Raw genomic sequence first — 24,133 nt, 5'->3', positions numbered from 1 at the left:
CTTTGTTGTAAAGCCAGATACAGAAAGCCCTAGAGAGCAGCTTAAGAACAGACAATTGACCAACAAATCATAGCATGGCGGATGGCAGAGGAGAAGCCGGCGAGCGAGGAATGATCAAGCCACCATTGCGGTCCAGCGTGTGGAAACACTTTGGCTTTTGCAAAGACGGAGATGTTCTAAATAAGTCCCTCTCTGTTTGTAGGATATGTAAAGGTCAAGTAAAGTACCATGGCAACACCACAAATCTATCCAACCAGCTACTAAGGCGCCATGGGATTTCACACAACGCTGGCTGTCCAGGCACCTCTTGCGGCAGCCCAAGGTAACATCAGGTCTGCAGAAGCCTCAGGCCTCACCAGCATGTTTAGTCAGAGACTAGGTCAAAACTCGGCTCGGGTGAAAAACATCACGGCAACAACAGGAATCTAGGATTGTCCCGTATCAAGGTGTTTATTTCACAGTCACACTGGTTGAATATTTGGCTAAAAAGCTGCTGAATGGATTTCAAGTCACTGAATCGTTTCAGATTGGATAGTTCTAAATGAACCAATATCGTCCTTTTAATCGCATCGGCAACCATGAATCGAATCGTTGTCAAAAAGAATCGTTACACCCCAACCTGATAGATTGATCACAATCTGCCAAGCCCTTGTACAGCAGCTCTGACAGCTGTTTGAGAAACGAGAGAAAACGAGTGGAGCGACATGTTTCATCTCAAACTTCACGAATAAACTCACGTGTCTAAATGTCAAGATCTCACTGTCTCTTCCTGCATGTGATTCTCACATCACTACACCGAAGTGAAAACTCTGGGGCACGACCTCCATGATGACGGTCGTATGTGTGACAACAGCTTTAACCAGCACCGGGTCGAGGTGCTGCATGGTAAACATTTCACAGGTAGGACACACACACACACACACACACACACACACACACACACACACACACACACACACACAGATCAGGTCTCAGTGTGTTTCAGCAAGAGGCTGCTCTGAGGTGAGACCCAACAAGTGGTTGCGTACGGAGAGACCGACAAGTTCTGGTTTTGCATCAAGCAACTAAAAAGAGTCAGCATGACGTGCTTCAGGTCACATCACTGACATCCCACTTCCTGTAGTGGGACTGTTGCACAAGCGATCACTCGGCCTTCCTGTGCTGCGTTCACTAAAGCATGAAAGAAGAACGTTTCACTTGAAGATGATCATTTCAGCGCAGCTCGGACTAAAGAGTCATTTGATTGATTAAATGTGTAATGTGATTGATTTTGATTGATTGTCCAGAATGTGATGTCCTGAGAGCTCAAACTGACCTTTAACCAGGCCGTGCGATGAAAGAGAAACTCACTGGTGTGTGTGTGTGTGTGTGTGTTTGTTTTGCACAAGCAGTGAGGGAAATCCAGCTCAGCAATTTCAGGTGATGACAGACACGGATCAGGGCAGCTGAGGCCTGTTGCGGCACAATCACAGCGCACTGAAAACAGCAGGAGGATCACCAGGAAACTACAAACATCTACATGCACAGCTTAACCACCGGAGACCCTTTGTGGTGATGAAGAAACCACTCCGAGATTACAAACTGCTCCTCAGTTCTGAATATTTGACAGTCGGCACACAGAGTACGAGGCTTCGGTCCAACAGCTGATCTCATCTCTCCTCCTGCCAACAACAAAACACAGAATCCACCCAACAGACGGAGGCACACAGCACATGCAGAGTCAGCGCTTTCAAAGCTCTTTGGTACGTTACATGACAAAAGTTTTACACAATCATACATCACGAGCATCAGACGCTTTCTTCTGGTGGACTGAGATGCGTCACATTAGTCAGCAGACAGATAGCCGTGGAGGGGGGAGGAGGGAACAGCTGATATCTGTCAATGTCAGAAGGTGCTTTTCAACAGCAGGAACTATCCCCAGGAGCTAGGGACCTTTTAGGCATTTTTCGACCGCAGGAACTTTCCCCCGGAACTAGAGACTTTACCCCTGAACTACATGCGTTTCGACTGGAGGAACCAGGGTCTAAATTTAGTTCAGGGGTAGTTAATCTCCCCCCTGAAAAGCCCCTGCTTGGGGGGTATTACTTTTCAAAGGTCCTGGGACTTTCGGTTGAATGTAACAGTTTTTGAGGGAAACACAGAGGGAGTTCCTGGTAATGCATACTAGTTTAGTTTTTTATTAAGATTTCAAAATATTATTTAAAAAAAAAATGTATCCATACGTCACTGGCCTGATTTGCACAATCTACCTTCAGCCCACGGTCAAAACGCAGACAACAATGGGGGCACAAGAACCTTTTAGTTCCGGGGAAAGCAGTTCTGGGGGCTGAAAGACCCTGGAACTCATGGTCGAAATGCACCTTTTGAGGAACTCAAATAGCAGAAACAAGGGACTAAATTCAGTCCCAGTGTTAGTTGATCTACTGCTTAGGGGTAGTACTTTCCAGAGGTGCAGGAACTATTCGGGGGCGGGGCCTGCTATGCTGAACGTTTCTGATTGGTAGAGTATGCACAGTGTTTGTATTTCACCATCCATCCACAATAACATCACACACACCTGAGATTCACTTCATTTAATCACTCCGTAAAATGTGTCTTCTTCTTTCGGGGCACTGGTGGCCCAGCGGCCCCACATACAGAGACTACAGTCCTCGTCACAAGGGTCCCCGGTTCAATTCCGGGCCGCAACCACCTCCTGCATGTCTTCCTCCGCTCTCTACTCCCGGCATTTCCTGTCTCTCTTCAGCTTTTCGGCGAAAAAGTCCCCAAAATATAACTTTTAAAATTTGTCTTCTTTGTGCCTGATAGCGCAAAGGTGTCTGTGTCAGCTCCCGGTGTTACAGTTTGAATGGTGACCCTGTGAACAGGCGACCTTCAGCAGGAGGGGTCAGCAAGGAGCAAATCGATGCAAAACACATTAACTCTGCATTTAACCTTTAAAATCTGACCTCCAGGAGGCCGCCGCATTGTCCTGTTAAATGTTAAAGATCTCTGAAGCTCAAGATTTGAATCTTAGTAGAGGTTTATCCACGAGAATCCTGCACTAAAGATCAGATCCCCGTGCCGTGTTAACTTCCCGTAAAGTAGAATGGTTTGGTCGACTTTGTCAGTGTTGTGACTGGCCTTGTTGGGAACATAGCTGAATATCAGCATTACTGCGCAGAGGTCAGTGAAGTTCAGGCTCAACACATCTGTTCTTAGACTCACTTTCACAAACTGCAGCGGTTTTCTCTCAAAAACAACAGCATGCTGAGACCGAGAGGGAACCTGAGACCTTGCACACACAACAACATCAACCTGTCAGGCTGTCTGAGTTTCAAACAACAGGAAGCTGTCTCAAACACTTCCTCTTTTTTGTTTTGGGGAACTTCAGTCTGAGAAAAGAGCTTCTGTTCGAAATGCAAATACTACATAGGAGACAAACAGACCATGAGCTGAGCCGTTTAATAACACGTCAAGTCTGCTTTACGTTTCTGCAGACCGCTCTCACATGCATACTCAGATTTTTTGATAACTTGTTGCATCTGTGAGAAATTAATATCGACTACAAGACTCCGGAAACTGTGTTTAGCTGTAAAATTCATCACAGGCAGGAAGTCCACCTCACCTGAAATACACACACCAGCTGAAATCATACAAGATGAGCACTTATGAGTATTTGAGTAATATGAAATAAAACATAAAGATGTTAACTGTCAGCACAGCAAACGCCCACTATCTGAGGAGTGTATTGTTTACAATATTAACATCTACACTTAAAGCTGGGGTTGGTGTCAGATTTAGATACACTTTTTGTTATACTGGTTAAAATTATCTTTATGTTTCGATAGAAATCAATACATAATGTGTTTTTAAAAAAATATCGAAAAAAAGCTGCGATCTACAGCCAGAGTAAACCTGGGAAAACTCCAACCAATCCCTGCTATGAGGAGCCAAATTATGAAACCAATCAAATCCCGTCCTGCCGTTCTGCCCGCCTCCTGCGCGTACATTTCAAGTTTGTTTGTGTTTTTAACTTTCACTATGATAATGTTTTGGTGTTTTCTTACCACTGAGTGAGACATGAGTTGACGTAGTTCAAAACACAAACGATGTGCTGAGGACCGGTTTTGAATCAGTCACCATCATATGGTCGCGAAGCATCGGCGCGGGGGCGTCGACAGATTTCAGCAAAAACAACTGTTTTACAGCAGCTACAGCAACTCTCTAGGAACACGCTATTAAACCGAAAGCAAAAGCACAACAAACACTGAACCGTCTGAGACACCTGCGACATGTCAGTTTAAAAAGTAATGTCTGGAAGTACTTCAAAAAAACAATGAAGTTAATGAGCAGTGCAAGATATGTGGCGTTAAACTTACATACCATAGAGACACTAGTTTGATGATTAACCACATGCGCTTAAAGCACAAGGAGAAAACAGAGGAGGCAGATAACAGGCAGTCTCGCATCACGTCTTTTGCTCGCCTCGTTAACACACATCGTTGTGATGAAACCAGAACAGAGAAGATTAGCCTGCTAATAACCAACATGGTAACTGGAGATATGCTCCCATTAAGTTTTGTGGAAGGAGAAGGCTTCAAAAAGCTGATCGAGTTTGTCGAGTCGGAGTACAAGCTACCATCACAGAGAACAACAACTACGAGAGTGGAAAAGATGTCTGAAGAAAAGGAAGCAGAACTAACTACAACTCTGGTCCGGTAGGTCCGGTAGGTCCGTGTCCGACGGACTTTTATTTATTTATTTATTGTTTATGGTTAAAAAGAAAATAATTGCGAGTACTCGAGTAATCGTTCATTAGGAAATTCGAGTAATCGATTACAAGGATTACGGTAAATCCCTATCCTTACTAAGTACCAAAAGAAGAAGTAAACATTATTGACAGTCGCCGCGGTTTTCTCGGTTTCTGAATCCCACCCGACTATAGAGCGTCTTAAAGCTGTTTGTTCACTGCGTTAAGTAAGAAACAAAGCAGAAAACATGAGCGACAGTCTATCTAATAACACCTACAAATCAGATAGACAAAAACTGTCTTATGGGATTTGAATATGCTTCCTGTGCCATCTTATATCTTGTAAATTTCATGGTCAACTTTCCTGAACATTACACACAGTTTTCAGGGGTGCATGTGTGATAAAGGCTTCAGCTAACAGGAGTCATTGTTGAAGTGATCAGTCGACAGCCGGTCAAAAAATGCTTCATGAATTAACTACGACTCCTCTCTATTGTTCGGATGACTAAGTCTTAAGCTCGGAAATGTGATCAGCTGTTCCCAAACGCTGTTGCCAGGAGCTGTGGACTTCCAACATGGACGCCGAAGGGTTGCATGACAGCAGTAAAAGGTGGAGGAAGTCAAAGCAGGGAGAAGCCAGGGTTCACTTTACAGAGGTCAGGGAAGAATTTTCACATTTCTGTCTTTACTTAACAAATTGTGTGAATATGAGGGGGGGCACTTCACATAAATACTCCCCTCAGCTAACATATATCCTCCAGTCTTTACCTTCAGCGAGAGGTGACATATCCCATCTGTTATTGTATTAACTTCCAGATCAATAGGCCACAGCCTTTGGCTCTGTGTTACTGAAACTCAGTAATATTTGAACACATCCCCTCTGGCACTAAACAAGCAGCATTTATTAACCATTTCAGCTGATAGTCACCAGGCAACACACTTTATATGATCCAATCACACCATAAAGACAAGAGACGAATACAGCGGACAACCTTGTATGTTTCATACACTGACTACAATTTAAGAACATTTAAGTTAGAGTAAATAATTCTGCTGAATGTCAGTCATGTAAAATAGATGTTTCTAACCCCACGCTGGGATTTAAAAGGAGGTTAGGAAGGAGTGTTGAGCTTCTGTGTGCACGCTGTGTGTTATTTACAACCTCAGGGATTTGTCAGGTTAGTTTATGGCCTAATCATCTACTCCTCCTTCCCCACAACATCGCTGCAGTTGTGCAAAAATAATCCTAAACTAAGCAATCTTGGATTACCGTTCAAGTGTTGGGAATTTTTAAAATTAACAGTTTGAAGAAAAAGCAGATTTGAATTGGGAAATCTAGTTTCACTATTGATCTGGATAAAACCTGAAGTGTATGCTGTTTGAAACAAATGAGCGCGGTTGGGAAACCTTTGATTGAAGAAATTAGAAGGGATCAACTCAGGATGACGTTAAAGCTGTTGTTGGTAGGAAAGGTGTAAAAAATGCTACTTTATTTCTGTTAGGTTTGGAGAAAAGGTCATAATACCCATCGGTACTCATCTGTAAGTGAAGTAATTTGAGATTATGGCGGAATCTCTGTGTTTTTCAAAGCCTTTGTATCAAGAAATTTTATTATTCCCGTCGTTCTCGTTATCATGGACCAATTAGAGCTACTCCCCCACCCTCTGTCCTGATTGATCGAGTGGAGGCCCCACTTCATTAGGTGTGAAAAAATATCAATACAGCAATATATTGTGATACTTTGACCTCCAATATGATATCAATATTTCAACTCTTAATATAGATATTTTTGTTATAATAAAAATTCACATTTTAGCCGAGTCGGAACTAAAATACAACGTAAGTATTTCAAAAACAATAAAGTGGAAAAGTTATTTTCAATCAAATAGTTTTGACTTAATTTGTCCTTTCAATTTTGAGTAATATTGTATGATTTACATATACACCATCCCCAATTTTTTCTTAGTTTACTGCGTAGAATATCGCAATATGTCACAATATTGTGATATCGTGATACTATCGTATCATGACCCAAGTATTGTGATACGTATCGTATCGTGAGGTTCTTGGCAATACTCACCTCTACACTACATCGCCCTGATTGGCTGGGGAGCCACTACTTCCCTCACAGAACGCGCACGACAGGGATGCACGATATTGGATTTTTTGCCGATATTTAACAACTCATTTAGCCGATTCCCGATACCGATACTTTTTCCGCACACCTAACTGCAGATATCATCAATTGTCTTCTGTATTGGAATAAGCGTACAGTATTATGGTGATACGCTTATCACATTTGTTATGTAACATCCATTTCTTGTGCAAAATAAGAAAAATACTTAATACTTAAAACTGCATATTTATTTATGACAATTGCTTTTGAACTAAATTCATACATAAAGATACATCCTACTTAAAACTTGGATGATACTCTCCCTGAGACAATCATAACAACACAACCAGGGCAAAATGGCCAATTTCACATTTGACAGTAAGTAACCCAAACCTCTGTTCATAAGGAACATGTGAAAAGTGCAACTGTACAGCAATTAAAGCCAAATTAAATTAAATGGTTTACTCTTTGACAGTAAATGTGCCTAAATTAGTCAGCTACATGTCCCTTACAGACTGCTACTTATATTCACATTTAACTTAAAACATGAGCCCAACATGAGCGCAGCAGCCCATTATTTAAGCGGTGAATTTTATTGGCATGTTGGCCGATATCCGATAGGTCATTTTAAAGCCAATATCGCCCGATACTGATAATATCATGCATCCCTAGCGCACAACAATCTTTTGTGGGCGGGGTTACGACAGATGAGAGGGGAGGGGTAGTGTTGACATTCAAAATCTCTCTCAGAACTGATGTTTCTATCACGACCAAGGGAGAAGTTCCATTGGCTGGTGGTGAGGCTTTCAGCAGTGTGACTGCCCCCTGGTGGCTGGCTGCAGTATAGTTCAAAAATTCCGTCAAACTTTAAAAAACAAATACACATTGTACGAATGTTCCTCACATCCGTATGCTGTGGTGATATGTAGTTAGTATTTGACTGTTTTGTGTCCAAGGCCTCTTTTTCCTGAAAAGTTTCTTTAACGTTAGTTATTAGAGTTTAAAAAACGGGGTTTTACTTCCGGGTTTCCTTTGATTCACAGCCGTCGTAGAAGGAAACTTCAAAGGACACACAGCGTCTTGTGACGCTACGCTGTAGGGCGGAGCTTATTACAGTGGCTGCACAGGCTCTGGCCGCACAATGGCGGCGCCCAGGAGTGGGACTTTTTGGCTTCAGAACCGTACAACGGGAAGAGGCGGAGCAACGCTGTCCATTTTTATTTACAGTCTATGATCACGACTACCAACAGCAGCTTTAATAAGTCAAATGGAAATATACTGCATAGTGGAGGCTTTTACATGCTCCAAAACACGCAAAAAAGCGTATACCTTCATCGTGTATGCGTTAAATTTTGCTATCTATAGGACCTTGTGCAAAAACAGCAAAAAAAAAATGCTCCATATGACCCATAAAGCGTTCAAATAACCCTCTACATCAAGGTTATTTGATCAATAATCCTGTCTGTCATAATGGACTGGTTCCTCCTCCATGCACCTGTCCTATAGAAAAGATGTGTGAGGTATTCTACTGTTTAAATTCCCTCCCCCCTTAATAAAACCACTGCCAATTAATCTACAAGTAATTTGTTATAATACAGGTCTAATAATTGTTTTAACACTAATCCCGCCTCTGCCGAAACAAACAGCCAATCATAGTTCTTGATTTTTGATTGGCATCTGTGCTGGTCAATCAGATGTCCAGAGGGGCCCGAGCCACCCCTGGCCCCCCTTACAGATGCGTCCCTGCTCCGCTGATAAAACCCGGAAAAACACCTCAGCTAGTGAACTCTTACAATATCATAATAGAAACCACATATAAATAACACAGTACATTTATTTATGTTTTTTCTTACCCAGATAAATGTCTCCAAATGATCCACTTCCAATTTTCCTGCCCAGTCTGTATCGGTTTCCCACTCTCAACTCCATTACTATAGATCTGTAGAAGCTCAGTCACTAGCTTCAAAATATCCAAAAATGTTCAGTTCTGCAGTCAAAACGTGTTCAAAATCAAAACAGGCAGAAACACCAGAAACATTAAATCTCTGAGGGATGGATTGTTCCTCCTCTGTGTTGTCTCCGGATGAAATCAGCTCTCCCGATCTTTCGCCTTTTGTTTTAAATAGTTAATCACCTCATATTGTGACAATACGCAGCTTGTTAGAAAGGTCAAAGGGTGAACTTTATGCTCCCGGCACTTTTAAAAAGATGATCGCTTTTATTCTTCGCGGATGAAGACGGATTTTGAAGATTTCACTCCTCGGTTTGTCTCGGCTTCCTTCAGCTGTCTCTCCGCTCTGTTAGGATCCTGATCAGTAATCTGCTGGATGCGTCTGACCTCACTTCCTCTGGGTAGTGACGTAGGACGTAGACAGAGAGCGTTTCAGGAAAAGCATTCAATGGATACCACTATCCCTAACCACTGCTTTTAGTTTTATTAAATTGGATTGTATTTGGAGAAAAAAAATCTAAATACCAAGAGAACAGTTGTAATATAGAAACTACAGAAGCCCTGAGTGGACATGCAACCATATATTTTTATTTCTCACGCACTTCAAAGTGATTCACGGTCGTTTTCTCAGTATCTTGACTTAATACCTTGTTATTTGCGATAACTAGTTTTTAATCATTTGTTACACCCTTAAGTCAGACGATCATAACAGATAGCCTAACTAATGTGTTTTTTACCACACTTGTGTTGGCAATGGCAGCATGACATTTCATGGTCCTGCCTGTCATAGTGACCAGAGGAGAAAAAATAAGATAAGATAAGATAAGATAAGATAGTCCTTTACTCGTCCCACAAGGGGGAAATTCAAGTGTCACAGTAGCAAAGTAGACAGTGCAAAAAATATATGTATATATAAAGCAAACAAGAGCCTATAAAGTAACAATTATTAAAAAGTTATAGGCAATTAAAATTAAAATTAAAGAGGGAAAAAATGTGCATATCTTACAACATATATATATATATATAGTCTGACCAAATCAAAGGTGATGTAAGGTGGTGCTTGTTTAGTACAGTAATTAACTATACATACATACTTGGTGAAGTACATACTTGGGCTAGTACATACTTGAACAGATGCATACTTGATTAAGTACATACTTAATTAAGTACCTACTTAGTTAAGTACATACTTGGACAAGTACATCGGCCTGCTTAAACGTATACATACTTGATTAAGTACATACTTGATTAAGTACATGCTTAATCAGGTGTAAACTTATTAATTACATACTTGAACATATACATACTTCATTAAGTACATACTTGAACATGTACATACTTGATTAAGTACATACTTGGTTAGGTACATGCTTAATCAAGTGCATACTTAAACGTATACATACTTGATTAAGTACATACTTGATTAAGTACATGCTTAATCAGGTGTAAACTTATTAATTACATACTTGAACATATACATACTTCATTAAGTACATACTTGAACATGTACATACTTGGTTAAGTACATACTTGGTTAGGTACATGCTTAATCAAGTGCAAACTTTATAAAGTTCATTATTGATGAATTACATACTGAACATATACACACTCGATTAAGTACATACTTGAACGTATACATACTTGATTAAGTACATACTTGGTTAGGTACATGCTTAATCAAGTGCAAACTTTATAAAGTTCATAATTGATTAATTACAAACTTGATTAAGTACATATTTGAACCTACACATACTTAATTAAGTACATACTTGAACATATACATACTTGATTAAGTACATACTTGAACGTATACATACTTGATTAAGTACATACTTGAACAAGTAAATACTTATACTCATACTTATATTCTGCTTTTGAAGTACACTATCAAAATGGTGGAATGAAAAGACCTACAAAAGTAAGCTCATCCAAGCAGCCCCAAGGTGTTGAGGATGGGCCTGCTACCTTTCAAAATTATGGTTCTGGGTTCAAATCCCACTATGGGCTTCCAACTTGACATGGAAATGAAACAGTTTCCTCACAATGTGGTTGAGCTATGCTTATAAACAACTACTACAAATTGGTAAAATGAAGAGACCTAAAAAAAAAAAGGAGCACTGGCAAGCAGCTCTGTAGTGTTGTGGTTTGAATTGCTGCCTTCCAATGCAAGGATCCTTGGTTCAAATCCACAACATGGACTGTCCATGAGAGTTGGAACTAAAGCATTTTCCTCACACTTTATTATGAACTGTGCTTTTGAACTACAATATCAAAACGGTAGAATGAAAATACCTAAAACCGCGAGTGTAATTGTTCCTATTATTCAAAATTTGTTATTGTCCCTAGCTCTTCAAGTTTTTCTCTCAGCATTTCATTTCTTCTAAAATTGCAAACAAGTTTAGGAAACAGACTCTATTCTCAAAACTCCTGCTTTTTTGTCAACATGTCAACCTTGTTTGCAGCGTTTCCTCTTTATTGTACTTCGGTTAATTTATTTTGTCTTTTGGGGCAAATATCACATACACCCCCACTTCCCATGCATGAGCTCAGTATTCATGGTCGCCATCTTTGCCCTCCCTTCTTTGTGCTCTTTGTTGCAGCTTCTTTGGTTTAGTGCTGAGGTCCAATCTCCTGCAGCATAGAGTCTTTGGTACCGCATAACAACAAGAGATTGGTTCCTTTGTCCAGCTGGCCTCAGTCCACCTCCCATGGACAATCAACAATGGAGATTCCTCTCAAACTAACCAAAGCCTAAAAGTTTAATTATAATACAGAACCATAATTATCCCTTTAATCGCATTTTTTTCATCATGTAGCCTACTATATAAACATTTTAATCAAATCCCGAGCTAAAACAGTACACTCCAGTGCAGGTAAAGACGTGGTGTAGTTATAAAAGTGCAAAAGCCTCTCTTGTAAGGTATCTGACATGTAACCTTACATCTTTTGCTACTTTCAGTATTTTTCGTAGAAGTATGGAAATTCGGCTTTTATTTTGAAACACTGTGACCGGAAGTGTTTTGGACTTTCTGTTTCCTTGTTCTTCATACATTTTGTTCCCTCAGTGCTTCCTCGGATATAAACTTATTATAATGGCAATGAATGAGGACGTGAATAAACTTCCTCTGCGGAAGAGACGAGGAGACGAGGAGGAGAGAGGGAATGTGCGCGTGAAGAGAGATAAAAGTGACGTCAGCAGGTAACTTAAACGCTCTCACTCACCTCACCTGGCTGTGTCTCATATCTGTCATTGCATTCAAAGTGTCTTACCTTGCCCTGCCAGTTAAACACGTCGTAAACCCTGTTTATAGCGCTGCTATATGACTACAGATATTGTGGTTGGCGTCTTGCAGTGAGTTGTTGCTTCAGCTCTATAAGTGTTGTGGTTTCAGTGAGTTATAGACTATTTTACAATGTAACTTTCGGCTGTCTGAAGCTGCTGCCCAAGAAAAGGTGTCAAAACATGACTTACACATGATTACAAAAGAAACCTGTTATTATGAAAAAGGACTGGTGACAACAAAGTTAGGAGAGCTTTTATTCCATGTAGGGTTGCAAAGGGGTGGACAAATTATGGTAAATTTCAAGAAAGTTAAGCTGGGGAATTGTGGAAGTATTCCAAATTGGAAACTTTCCATGGGAATATATCAGAATTAATGGGAGTTAACTGGGAATTGAGGGTAATTGAAAGGTGTCATACCCAAGCATGTAAATATTTGTTTTGTTATAAGCAGACACCATCCAAAATAATACAATTAAAACAAATTTATTTGCAAGTAGAACTTTATCAAGTGGTAAATATTTTATTGAACAATCAATTCTTTCATTGAAGATCAAAAACATGAATGTTGAGTTAAATATTACTCATCCCAATGACCCAACCCATTAAAAAATTAACAACAATGCAATCCCAACAAAGTCCCATTCAAAATGTTAAATGAAAAGAGCCCCTCTCCCTCCAAAAAAGTCCCATTCAACATGCAAATAAAAAAGCATCTCCCCTCAAGCTTCTCAAGCCCAGCCTCTGCATTTTTGCTGCACCCTTTCAGGCAAAGGACTCTTCCTGGGTCTCATCAACATCCTCCATATCCACTTCCTCAACATCCAACTCCGACTCTTCCTCTTCAGTGTCACTGTCAAGCCTGGTTGAGGATGACTCCGCATAGATATTCAACTGTACTTTCATGAAATCTGGTTGTTGTAGTCAGGATTATGCTAAAATGTATTTTCCCCAACTATATTTAAGTTCCCTATTAAGAGCCAAATTCCTGGTTTATCCCCGTTTATTCCCATGGAAAGTTTCCAACTTTGAAAATTCACTGAATTTTGCAACCCTACTTACACATGATTAGGACAGAAACCTGTTATTATTTAAAAAAGGACTGGTGATAACAAAGTCAGGTGAGCTTTTATTCCATGTGAGTCTGTCATCACCTTCTTCTCTCCTCAGGCTGGAGTCCTGTTTGGATCAACCCATGGATTCAAGCAGCATCCATGAAGTCATTAAGTACCTCCCGTCTCCTCTGCCAGGTGCGTCTGAATTCACCTGAGCTTCATCTGATGCCTTAAAAACCCTCTTACAATTCTAATATTTTAAACCCCCACTCTCCCTTTCAGCCAAACACTACGACATTGACACCACAGAACCGATCATCTGCGGCCTCACCTCTTTGGATGAGCTGCTCTCGTGGAAACGGAGCGAGGCGAACCCCTTTAACGTGGCGGTGGTCCCTCTGGCCCCTCGGGAGCCTCCTCTGGCTGATTCTCCACGCCGCACATTGGTGTCACATGACATGATGGGAGGTTACCTGGATGACAGGTGTGGAAACAATATACATTTTGTGTTGTTTGTCTTTGGCTCTCTTATAAATACAATTTCCTTTTAATCCAATATCGGCTTTGAATGACTTCAATCGATTCTGCCTTCTTATCAATCCCTCTCTCTTCTGTTTTGAAGGTTTGTGCAGGGGACGCATACAGAGGCTCCGTACGCCTTCTATCACTGGAAGTACATCGATATTTTCAATTACTTCACACACAACATGGTGACTATTCCTCCCGCTGTGTGGACCAACGCCGCCCATAAACACGGAGTCGTTATGATCGGTGAGGGAGAAGTGTTTTCGATTGTTTCATGGTGGCACAGTTTTAGGGTTCTCTTCTTCAGGCTTCATGTGTTTTGTTTTCTGCTCTCAGGGACGTTTATCACCGAGTGGACGGATGGAAGGGAGATGTGCGAGTCCTTTCTGAAGGACGAGGAGTCGTACCGGGCCGTGGCGGATAAACTGGTTCAGATCAGCCACTGTTACGGCTTCGACGGCTGGCTCATCAACATCGAGAACACCCTCAGTGTGAGTTTGACTCTCACGCTTTGTTTCATCAGGGGTTTTATTTCCCCTTCTTCATGCACCTTCAAGAAAGAGTCTTTGCAGAACTTATCTGGCTGGTGGAGCTAAGGTATTGCCGTCCCACCCCTACCACTCACCAAAACCCACATTTAACTCACCGATAAACATCAAAGCTCCCTCAGGTGGGTCCAGTCCACAGCAGAGCAGATTCTTGTGTGGGTTTGAAGCAGACACTCAGGATTTTGGAAAGTTCAAGGACTCTTGTGTCAGTGTTTGTTACGTTTCCTCTCATGTTCTTCTTCTCTTTTGCTAATCCGGTGCACTAAGAACTGCAGGAGCCTCATTCATGACATCACATCACAGAAATCGTGTTTGAGAAACATTTATTTGACAATTGATTGTTTGAACCAATGTCCCATTTCTTTGTTTTTATAAGTTATATTCTTTCCTTTATCGATAGGACAGCAAATGGTTGAGGTCGGGAGTCGAACCCACAACCTCTGCAATGTGGACTACAGCCTCTGCACATGGGGCACATGCTTAAACTGCCAGCTCAATGGCGCCCAATGTCCCAATTTTTAATATAAAGGAGGCAGAGTTTATGAGGTTCACTAAAGCCAGTCTGGAGAAGGAGCTTTTTAAGTTTTGGCTTCACTTTAGGGGAGCTGTTTTCCTGTCCTTGTCTACGTTCTGTCAATACTCCAAACAGTTCATATATTTTACAGCACCAAATGTGTGACTTTAAGTGCTGAGGGGAAGACAACAAGACTCTTTGAAGTGCAGCCCTCATCGCTGACAGAGGTATGTATTGTCCCACAATAAAACTAATGTGCCCTTTCTTTTAATTGCAGGAGGTTGCGGTGAAGAACACACCTTTGTTCCTGCGCTACCTGACAGACCAGATGCACCTGCGAGTGTCAGGAAGTCTGGTCCTGTGGTACGACAGTGTGGTCGAGACAGGACGCCTGCAGTGGCAGAATGAACTTAACCAGAACAACAGGTGGAGACACGAACAGAAACTAATGTGTCTGTTTATACAAACCAGATGGTGAATGTCACAGTGTGATAAGTAAGAAAGGTTTATGATTAGATTACTGGTAAAAAAAAAAAGAACTAAGAAGCAGGACATGCGTGAACCTTTAAGCCACATAGGTGAAACGCAGTGATAGAAGTCTTTCTGATTGAAACGATGAGTTCTCTGTGAGACTGAAAGTAGCAAACTTGCCCCCTAAAAAGGAGAGGAAAGGTCTATCTTTATTACAAGAGAGAGGACTCTACCCTCTGGAGACCTTAACATAATTATAGGACAAGGACAAACTTCCTTTAACAGGCAGAAATCTTGAGCAGAACCAGACTCATGTTAGACAGCCATCTGCCTGGACCAAGTTACGGTTGGGAATAGGGATAGAGGGAGATGAAGAGAGAGAGAGAGAGATGATAGTGGTGAGACAAATAGTTGTAGTTGTCTACGACAGAGTATCAGAGGAACCTACGAGACAAGGGAGCTCAGGGACTCTAGAAAGGTCTAAGGTTAGTAACTTTAATGTGACAGGGAGAGTTAAAGTAAGTGATAGGCAGAGAGAGGGGAGAGAGGATCCCAGTGTGTCAGTTCCCCCGGCAGTCTAAGCCGAAAGCTTCATAAGTAAGACCTGGTCTAAACCTGCACCAGCCCTCACTATAAGCTTTGAAACTTACTCTTAAAAGTAGAGAGGGTGTCTGCCTCTTGGACCCTAACTGGTAGATGATTCCAAAGAAGAGGTGCCTGATAACTCAACCTCCCATACTATTTTTAGAGACTTGAGGTATGATGAAAGGTTAAAAGAAGAAATAGAAAAAAACATCACTGAATTGATCTTCCTCTTACTTCACAGTATGTTTTTCGATGCCTGTGATGGTTTCTTCACCAACTACAACTGGACTGAGCAGAACCTGGAGTGGATGAAGGACTTCAGTGGGGTTAAAGGTCGCCAGGCTGACGTTTATGTTGGAGTGGATGTGTTCGCCCGAGGCGAAGTGGTGGGAGGGAAGTTTGAAACAAATAAGGCAAGAACAGTAGACCCTCACATGTCACTGTTAAAGACTGAAGGTTATTAAATCACTAACAGCAAGCCCTCTCTTGTCTCTGCAGGCGCTGGAACTGATCCGAAAGCACAACTTCTCTGTAGCCATCTTCGCTCCAGGCTGGGTGTACGAGGCCCACGATGATAAGAGTGAATTCCCCAAAAATCAGGACAAGTAAGATCAATGAAATATTAACACTGATGTAAAATCAAGGAAAGTTGTTCTGCTCTTTCAACCTGGGCTCTATTTTCTTTAACATAATTGGGGGTCTGTGTAACGAACTGGTGCAAAAAAACTTTTAAAATTCTCCAGTAGATCTGGATTTGGCCGGCAGGAGTGAAACAGGCTGTGATTGTTGTAACATAATATTCAAGGGCAATAGTTCAGGTCCACTAAAAGTTCTTGTTTTTGTCCCTGACGGTCTCAGATTGTCTTACTACAATTACAGAACGGTAGACCTTTTCTTAAAGAGAAAGATGCTTTTCTATCAGAAGTAGCCGTTACCTCTCTCTCTTCAAAACCACCAGACTCAACTGAAGTAGTTATTTATACTCTGCAGAAAACCAGAGTTGCTGGTCTACAGCTTCCTTGACTGGTAAGTTTGTTTGGGGGTTTGTAGGCTACACAAATAATGTATTGAAACTGAGCTAACACTAAGTCCTAAGTCACACAATAACACAACCAAACTAAAAATACTGAGGCAGCTGTGAACTGAGAGCTGATGCTCTGCAAATTAAAATTCATGTGTTTGTCAATAGAGTCTGGTGGCTTAAAGAGAGCGATGAAACCGCTCTTTCTGGTTTAGAAATGATCCTCTATCTCTTTAACAAAAAGCTCATTCTGTGTTATGTTGTCAGATGCTTAGTATTACAATCTCAGCCTGTCAGAGGCCAAAACAGGAACTGTTAGTGGGCAACCCCCTTCCCCCCCAAGACCAGCCACTACAGCTCCTTTTACGGCCACTGACTGAAGCACTCTGTTGGAGCAGTCTATCTGCAGACATGCAGCAAAAGGTCAAGGCTGGGGGTCAAATAGGCGACCGCTGCGACAAGGGCGTCAATTAAACCGCCAGGACAACGGCGCTCCATGTCCCATTTGTTAATAAGAAAGGCAGAGTTTATGACCTACACTGAAGTCAGTCTGCAGGGGGAGCTCTAAAAGTTTTGGCTTCACTTTAGGGGAGCTTCTTTTCCCGTACTGTCAATACTCCAAACCATTCATATATTTTACAGCACCAAATGTGTGACTTTAAGTGCTGAGGGGAAGACAACAAGACTCTTTGAAATGCAGCCCCTCATTGCTGACAGAAGTGTGTATTGTTCAGCATTCATAACATACATTTTGTAAAAATGGACAGCTGAGAAGATTGTTGGTGCCTCTCTCCCCTCCCTCCATGACATTTACTCTTCCCGCCTCACCCGAAAAGCCCTGCGCATAGCAGGCGACCCCTCGCAACCGTCTCACAGCCTCTTCAGCCTGTTATCATCAGGAAGGAGATTACGCAGTCTCTGGGCCAGAACCAGCAGACTGAGGGACAGTTTTATCCCCCAGGCAGTCAGGATGCTGAACTCTCTCCCTGTTTTGCCCCCTCTTCCCATAGTGCCCCCTTCACAGACTTAACCCGGTCACTGAACCCCTCCCCAAATCGACGCTGAGGATCTAAGAGAGAAACGCAATATCAAATCCTCAGTATCTCTAGTGCATACTGCAGTTTATTTGACAATAAAGAAGACTTTGACCTGTGAACTTTAAAAACAGAACCAAGAATTAAAAACACCATAATTCACCTTGGATTAAGCAGCTTTTGTATCTGCTGAATCTTCGCAGATGAGCAAAAAAGAGGTCACAAATCAAACACAAAGGGTTAAACGTACTACCAACTGCTGAACAAATAGCATCTTTGTGTGCCAGTGTTGTTAGCATACATTTAAATGAGCCATTATGCATTCATTGTGGGTTAAGTAGGCCCCTTTCTTGTCAAATGAGCCTCTTTGCAAAAATCGTCTCCTTCCCAAACACCCGTGCTAACAGCCCCCCACAAGTTAACTGTGACTGTGATGCAGTATTTATAAAGGGAGTCACACTACAAATCAAGTGATCACGAGAACAAGTCAACCTCTGGATGCCTCAAAATTATATACATGTACATTTAGTCTGTTAGTGTTACTTTGACGTCAGTAGTTAACCTGACTGTTGTATCGGTCAAGGGCTGTCTGTGGCTCACCTTCTGCACATATGAAGTGTTATTTTAACCTGGATATAAACAGTTTCTAATGGAGTTGAGTTGTCAAGAGTGAGCTCATCATCTGTATGTGGATAGATTTGAACTTGGTCAGGGGGAAAGCGCACAGCACAGCCCTGTGCAGTACAGAGCAGTGACACCGATGGCTCCTCTCCACTTCCAGACACAAAACAAGAGCAGACTGCACAGGGCTGCAAATCTTCATTAACGTTTTTGCACTTGAATATCAGTAACACAATATGCTTTGTGAGTTGTCGGAGCAGAGGGCAGGGGAAAAATGATGCACAATTCTCAGAGCTTGCAGCGGCTGCAATCCAGTCTTAAAGGATTGTACCGTAAATCTTCTTGAGTGTCAGTATTTGTTTTTTTAAAAGTACCATTAAATTCCTGCAGGTTCTGGGCTCTTCTGTCAGACTACCTGTACGTCCATCGGACATCTTTGTCTCTCCCTTTCATCTCGTCCTTCTGTCGGGGCTTTGGGAAGGCTATCCACTGGAAAGGACAGGTACGTACTAAGAAGCGTCAGAGTCGGATGCTGTGCAATCCAAATGACTTCAGGTGCAATTGTGTGAATCTATTATTATTGTTAACACCGTAAAGGTTGGACATGCATGTTTTATATGAGTCTGTCTGTCTGTCTGGCCTGCTGTTTAACCAATCTCATTAATGAAGCAGATTAAGTTTGTTCAAAAAGTCAACTGTTGCTCATAAATGAAGCCGATTTGTTTGATTTTGTTTCGTGATATTTGCAGCGTGAGTCAGAGAGGAGCTGGTTCAACCTAAGCTCTCAGGAGATTCAGCCTCTCTACTACCACACAGAGCTGGAGGGTGGGGCCTGGCTGAGGAGCCGAGGCTGCCACGAGGACGCCTGGAGCGGAGGCTGCTCATTGCTGGTGGACGGACTCATCCCTGCCACATACACATCTCCAGTTTGTGCCAAGTGAGTGTTTGCTTGCTTAATTCTTCTATAACTATATGCCCAAACAAACAGATTTAAACATCCCTGTTATTCTGTATCTCTCAGGATCTTCTCCCTCCATGTTCCCCTCGCTGAAAAAACTCTAGTGAGCGTCATCTACAAACCGACTGCAGGGATCTCAGTGAACCTGGAGCTGAAGACTGCAGATGCTAGTCTGTGCACACACATGGACATGCAAGATGTTCAACGTAAGTTCCTTTTTCAACATATACAGTATGTCCATTAATATAGCTATAAATTGTAATTAATACATGTGAGCACAAGTTGCAAAGACAGACACATGCTTTACTTACAACATAAGTAGTCTTACAGATACTTGTGTAAAAACAGACTGTGTTAAAAGTGTTCATAGTGCTGCAGCTAGTTTCTTGCAGTAAAGTTTAGCATCCAGCATCAAAAGTCTCTTTCTCACATGAACTGCTGAAACTTTCTAGAAATTGGGGCGTGTTTAGAAGCAACTTTTAACATTTTAGGGCAGACACTACTGAAACTTTGAGAAGTTATCAGGAGCAGATATGTGAGAGAGGCTTGTGTGTTATTGTCCTATGTACTCGATGTTAATACCAGGAAAGCAGCGGATAGTGATGCAAAATAATCAATCAATCAATCAATCAATCAATCAATCTTTATTTGTATAGCATCAAATCACAACAAACGTTATCTCAAGATGTTTTTACAAACAGAGCAGGTCTAGACCACTCTATGTCAAATTATGAACAGAGACCCAACACCAAGACTCAGTCTTATCCCACCATGAGCATTGCACCTTGCAATATTTAGCAAGTTACAGCGACAAGGAAAAACTTCCTTTTAACAGGCAGAAACCTCAAGCAGAACCAGACTCATGTTAGACAGCCATCTGCCTCGACCGAGTTGGGTCTGGAAAGAGGGATAGAGGAGAATAAGAGATAGAGGGAGCAGTGATAGTGATGAGACGAGTAGTATTAGCTGTTGCCGCTGGAGTCCAGCATGTTCGTATCAGCTGGAGTCCGGAACGGTAATGATCCTTCCGCAAGTTTACTTACGGAAACCTTGTTATAACTTTTACTTAATAATAATCCCTCTCAAATTATTTACAGCTACAGTAATGAGTCTCTTTCAAAAATCTAAAGACTTAAATGCAAAGATATTTGTAGTTAAATTTAGGAGGTAAAGTAAAAAGTTGGCAAAAAAAATTCTTAAGTAAAGAACAGATACAAGTAGTAACATCCCTCCTCTGTGTGTATGTTTCAATAGTCAGCAGTTTGTCTCCTGAGCATCTGGATGAAGAGCACCAGCTCGTCAAACAGTTCTCTCAGCTCTGTGGGAACTTTATTCCCTCAGGTTGGACTGTCAGGTAAACTCTCTATAACAGCTACAGTGAGTAACAGTTGTGTTTAAAGGCTCTGTTATAAAGCTGTCCTTGTCTTGTCTCTGTGTTCAGGTGCTCACAGTTGGAGCTGCGTGGCTGTGCTCTCAGAGAAGTTTGTCTGAGCATCCAGCGGGACGGGGAGCCTGAGGACACACACTTCGGCTGCAGGCTGGGGCAGATCATGGTGAGACTGATGTGGTGTCTAAACCTGTGGTCCTGAAACTTTTCAATGCCCCTTAAAGTGTTTGACAAGGGACCAATGTTTGATAAGACTTTGTCTAAGGTTTCCCTGTTTGACAATAGTACCTCTAAAACTCTTCTTAAAACAACATTTCATAGCAAAATTGTTCATTTTTCCTTACGAAATTCCGCTCTTATCCAACAGAAACACACCTGACATACCCTCTTTTTATTTACTCCCCTCTTGCTCCCTCTCTGTTCCAGCTCTTGGACGTTTCCAATCTGCAAGTTCCCCCTGACCTGATCCAAGGTTTGTGCATTTACGACATGGTGTGGTTTCGTGGTGTTGGTTCCTCACCTGAGTCCACCTCTCCCGGTCTACTCCTGAACGCCACTCTGCGCTGGGATTATCCGCTCCACCTTGTCCGACACTTCAGGGTTTACTGGAGACGTTTGAGAGGACCTGACCCCAGAATCCCCCCAGGTCAGCTGGTCCTGGTGGGACGGGCGCACTCCAATCTTTACAGAATAACAGAGCTGATGGTGCCGGAGCCGCCCAGCCTGCTAGAGCTGGTGGTGGAGCCGGTGGTCAGGAAGGATTTCCCCATCCCGGAGAACCACTGGGGGAGGAGAAGCCTCAGCTACACAGAGGATTCAACTTGAAGTTAAAAAGCTGTTATCAGGCTGATAAACGATACTGCAATCACAGCTCCAAGGAAAGGGCCGAACCATTTAAAAAAGAAAAGTTTATCAAAATCACAACATGACCTGTTGCAACAGTCAAATCAGAGGAGCCAAAATATGTTTTAAAGGTACAATTCACATGGTTCAAAATATTATTATTATTTAATCTGAAAATATTGTGAAGCTAAAGTTCCTGGCTCCCAGACTTAAATATTACTGTCTAGTACAATTTCTTGCTAATTGGGCAAAAAAAGAAAAAAGATAATAATTTAATGTTAATAAATTAAAAACACTAAGATGTTGTCAAAATAATCATTCTCATTAATAACAGTAAAAAAATGATAATTGCATTGTTAGTAAAAAAAATATATGCAATTTTATATTTTTTGAAACTGGTTCAGATTTAGTTGGAGCTTTAGAATTTACTAAAATAATAACATTGACCGAATATTGGATTCCATGGCTGGGTTGCACTATCAAGATAAATGAGACCTGATTAAATCAGTTTTTATTTAAAATCTGTTGCACTTAAATTTAAAACAAGTTAAGTAGTCAGATTTGGGCCTCTCTTTACTTGTCTTTATGTTTTTTTACTCTTAACCTTCATTACTGTGTAACTTGACCTCAAGTGCAAATGTTGATTTGTCATTAGCTTTAATAGGGACCTATATTCAGTTAAGTTGTCCTTAAACTTAACAAGATGCAAATCACCAAATATGCAAGTTTTGTTTGTCTTTTTATATTCAAATTGATATTAAATGTATGTCAAATATATTCTGTATACTACAGGAACATATGAGATGAAGTCAGACATTGTACTTTAAACACCAGAATGCCTCTCAATGTTAATAAGCTAGTATTTACATGTGGATATTTTTTATTCATGGATGGTTAAAACTGTATAACTGAGGAATCATTCTCAAACTCTACCTGACATTTATTTTTTATTGAACTGTGACTTAATTTCAGGCAAACTCTGTTTAACCAGGGGCACCATGGTTAATGAAATGAAAATAAATACACCAAATATGGCAAGAAGAAAACATCCAGAGGAGGGTGAATCCTTTTTTACAGGCACTAATGGAATTAAAGCTTTAAGTCTTCCTCTTGACCTTATGATCTCTGATCTCTTTATTTTTAATCCAGTGAGTCAGACTGCATCACACTTCGCTTATTTCGCTTGATGAATAATTAAGACTGTTGATTCAACTCAAAGTTTATAGATTCAGAAAAAAATGTAAACAGGTATATATGTGTTTTTGAAATCAACTCTCAGTGTCCAGATATATTTTTACTTCATTAAAGCTGCTTTTGGTAGGAAAGGTGTAAAAAATGTTACTTTTTTTCTGCTGGGTTTGGTGAAAAGGTCATAATACCCATTGGTAAGTGGAGTAATATGAGACTATTGTGAAATCTCTGCGTTTTCCAATGCCTTTGTGTAAAGCAACGTTATTATTCCCCTCGTTCCCATTACAACGGACCAATTATAGCTAATCTCCAATCCCCTGTCCTGATTGGTTAAGGGGCGGCCCCTATTACTTCCTCTGATTGGTTATGAGTCCGGCACTATCATGACTGCACACGCCGATCTGGGGGGCTAAGAGGAAATCTGGTTGGGAGGGATAGTGTTGACATTCAAAGTCCCTCTTTCTGAACAGATGTTTACTCTGTGACTATCAACAGATCTTTGCTTGTGTTGTTCTTGTTTTCGTATGTGTCGCCTTGGATAAAAGCGTCTGCTAAATGACATTGTAACATTGTAACATTGTAGCTTTAAGTACTGGTTCTAGTGGCATTAAATCGATTTTGTTCTACATAAATGTCTTCTCTCCACATATAGAATGTTACTGGCAAATGCCTTTTTTCCTGACACATTTTATGCTAGTCTTAGGTGAAATAACATGATACTTTGGGGTGAAAAAACAGGCTCCTCATGCCCAGTAGTCTCACTATGAGGTTGACATTACTGGCTTTCTATAAATGTCAAGGATAATATAGGGTCCAAATATATGGGCCAAATACTGCAGAATTTTCTTTAATATACTTTACTTGAGTAATATTGAACAGATATTAAGCTACAAAATAGCAGCCAAAGAAAACTGGGCAGAGGGCAAAACATTTCTCATGTTTTGATAGTTTTATTCAAATGCGTAGTCATAGGCTGTAAAAAAAAAAAGGGAACCAAACTCTGAGAAATAAAACATTTGTGAACTGACACATAAACTAAGGTTAAAGAACAGCTAGCCATCTGCATTGAACCACCTGCCCATAAATAGCACCCTTTAAGGCTGATTTATACTTCACTATATCACTATAATAGTGATAAAGATGGTACAGAAAGGCGCTAATTCCTAGCTATGATGTTAGCCCGCTAAAGGGAATGTTATCAATGTATTGGTTGAATTCTAAGTTAACTTGTCGACTTAGCCGTCCTGAGCTTACATTTTTAAAAGCTCAAAGTCAACAGCTTATGAATAATAAAAAAAATA

The 24,133-nt window shown here is 41.1% G+C and overlaps 2 protein-coding genes across 3 annotated transcripts in view; one reads left to right on the top strand and one right to left on the bottom strand.

Moving 5' to 3' along the window:
* The window catches only part of csnk1da (casein kinase 1, delta a), a 36,229-nt gene extending 27,035 nt beyond the window's left edge, over positions 1 to 9,194 (bottom strand). Inside the window, exon 1 of the mRNA XM_034710706.1 lies at positions 8,702 to 9,194. Within this exon, the coding sequence (XP_034566597.1) occupies positions 8,702 to 8,777 (76 nt within the window). The 5' untranslated portion in view covers positions 8,778 to 9,194. The remainder of the gene's footprint in view (positions 1 to 8,701) is intronic.
* Positions 9,195 to 11,502: 2,308 nt separating this feature from the next.
* Positions 11,503 to 22,755, top strand: engase (endo-beta-N-acetylglucosaminidase). Of its 2 annotated transcripts, XM_034710705.1 has the most exons (15): positions 11,503 to 11,672; positions 11,865 to 11,998; positions 13,250 to 13,329; positions 13,417 to 13,618; positions 13,757 to 13,905; positions 13,996 to 14,150; positions 14,999 to 15,147; positions 16,019 to 16,190; positions 16,276 to 16,382; positions 18,844 to 18,955; positions 19,203 to 19,390; positions 19,475 to 19,617; positions 20,666 to 20,765; positions 20,853 to 20,964; positions 21,225 to 22,755. In XM_034710705.1, exons 2-15 carry the CDS (start codon positions 11,892 to 11,894, stop codon positions 21,621 to 21,623), a joined length of 2,175 nt encoding a protein of 724 aa, XP_034566596.1. In that variant the 5' UTR covers positions 11,503 to 11,672; positions 11,865 to 11,891; the 3' UTR covers positions 21,624 to 22,755. The 2 variants fall into 2 exon arrangements, with proteins under 2 accessions (XP_034566596.1, XP_034566595.1); XM_034710704.1 differs by lacking the exon at positions 11,503 to 11,672 and having other exon boundaries at positions 11,823 to 11,998.
* The last annotated feature ends 1,378 nt before the right edge of the window (positions 22,756 to 24,133 follow it).

The sequence above is a fragment of the Notolabrus celidotus genome, chromosome 20 (assembly GCF_009762535.1).
Source record: "Notolabrus celidotus isolate fNotCel1 chromosome 20, fNotCel1.pri, whole genome shotgun sequence".
NCBI lineage: Eukaryota > Metazoa > Chordata > Actinopteri > Labriformes > Labridae > Notolabrus > Notolabrus celidotus.
This window is presented reverse-complemented; position numbering and strand designations above follow the sequence as displayed.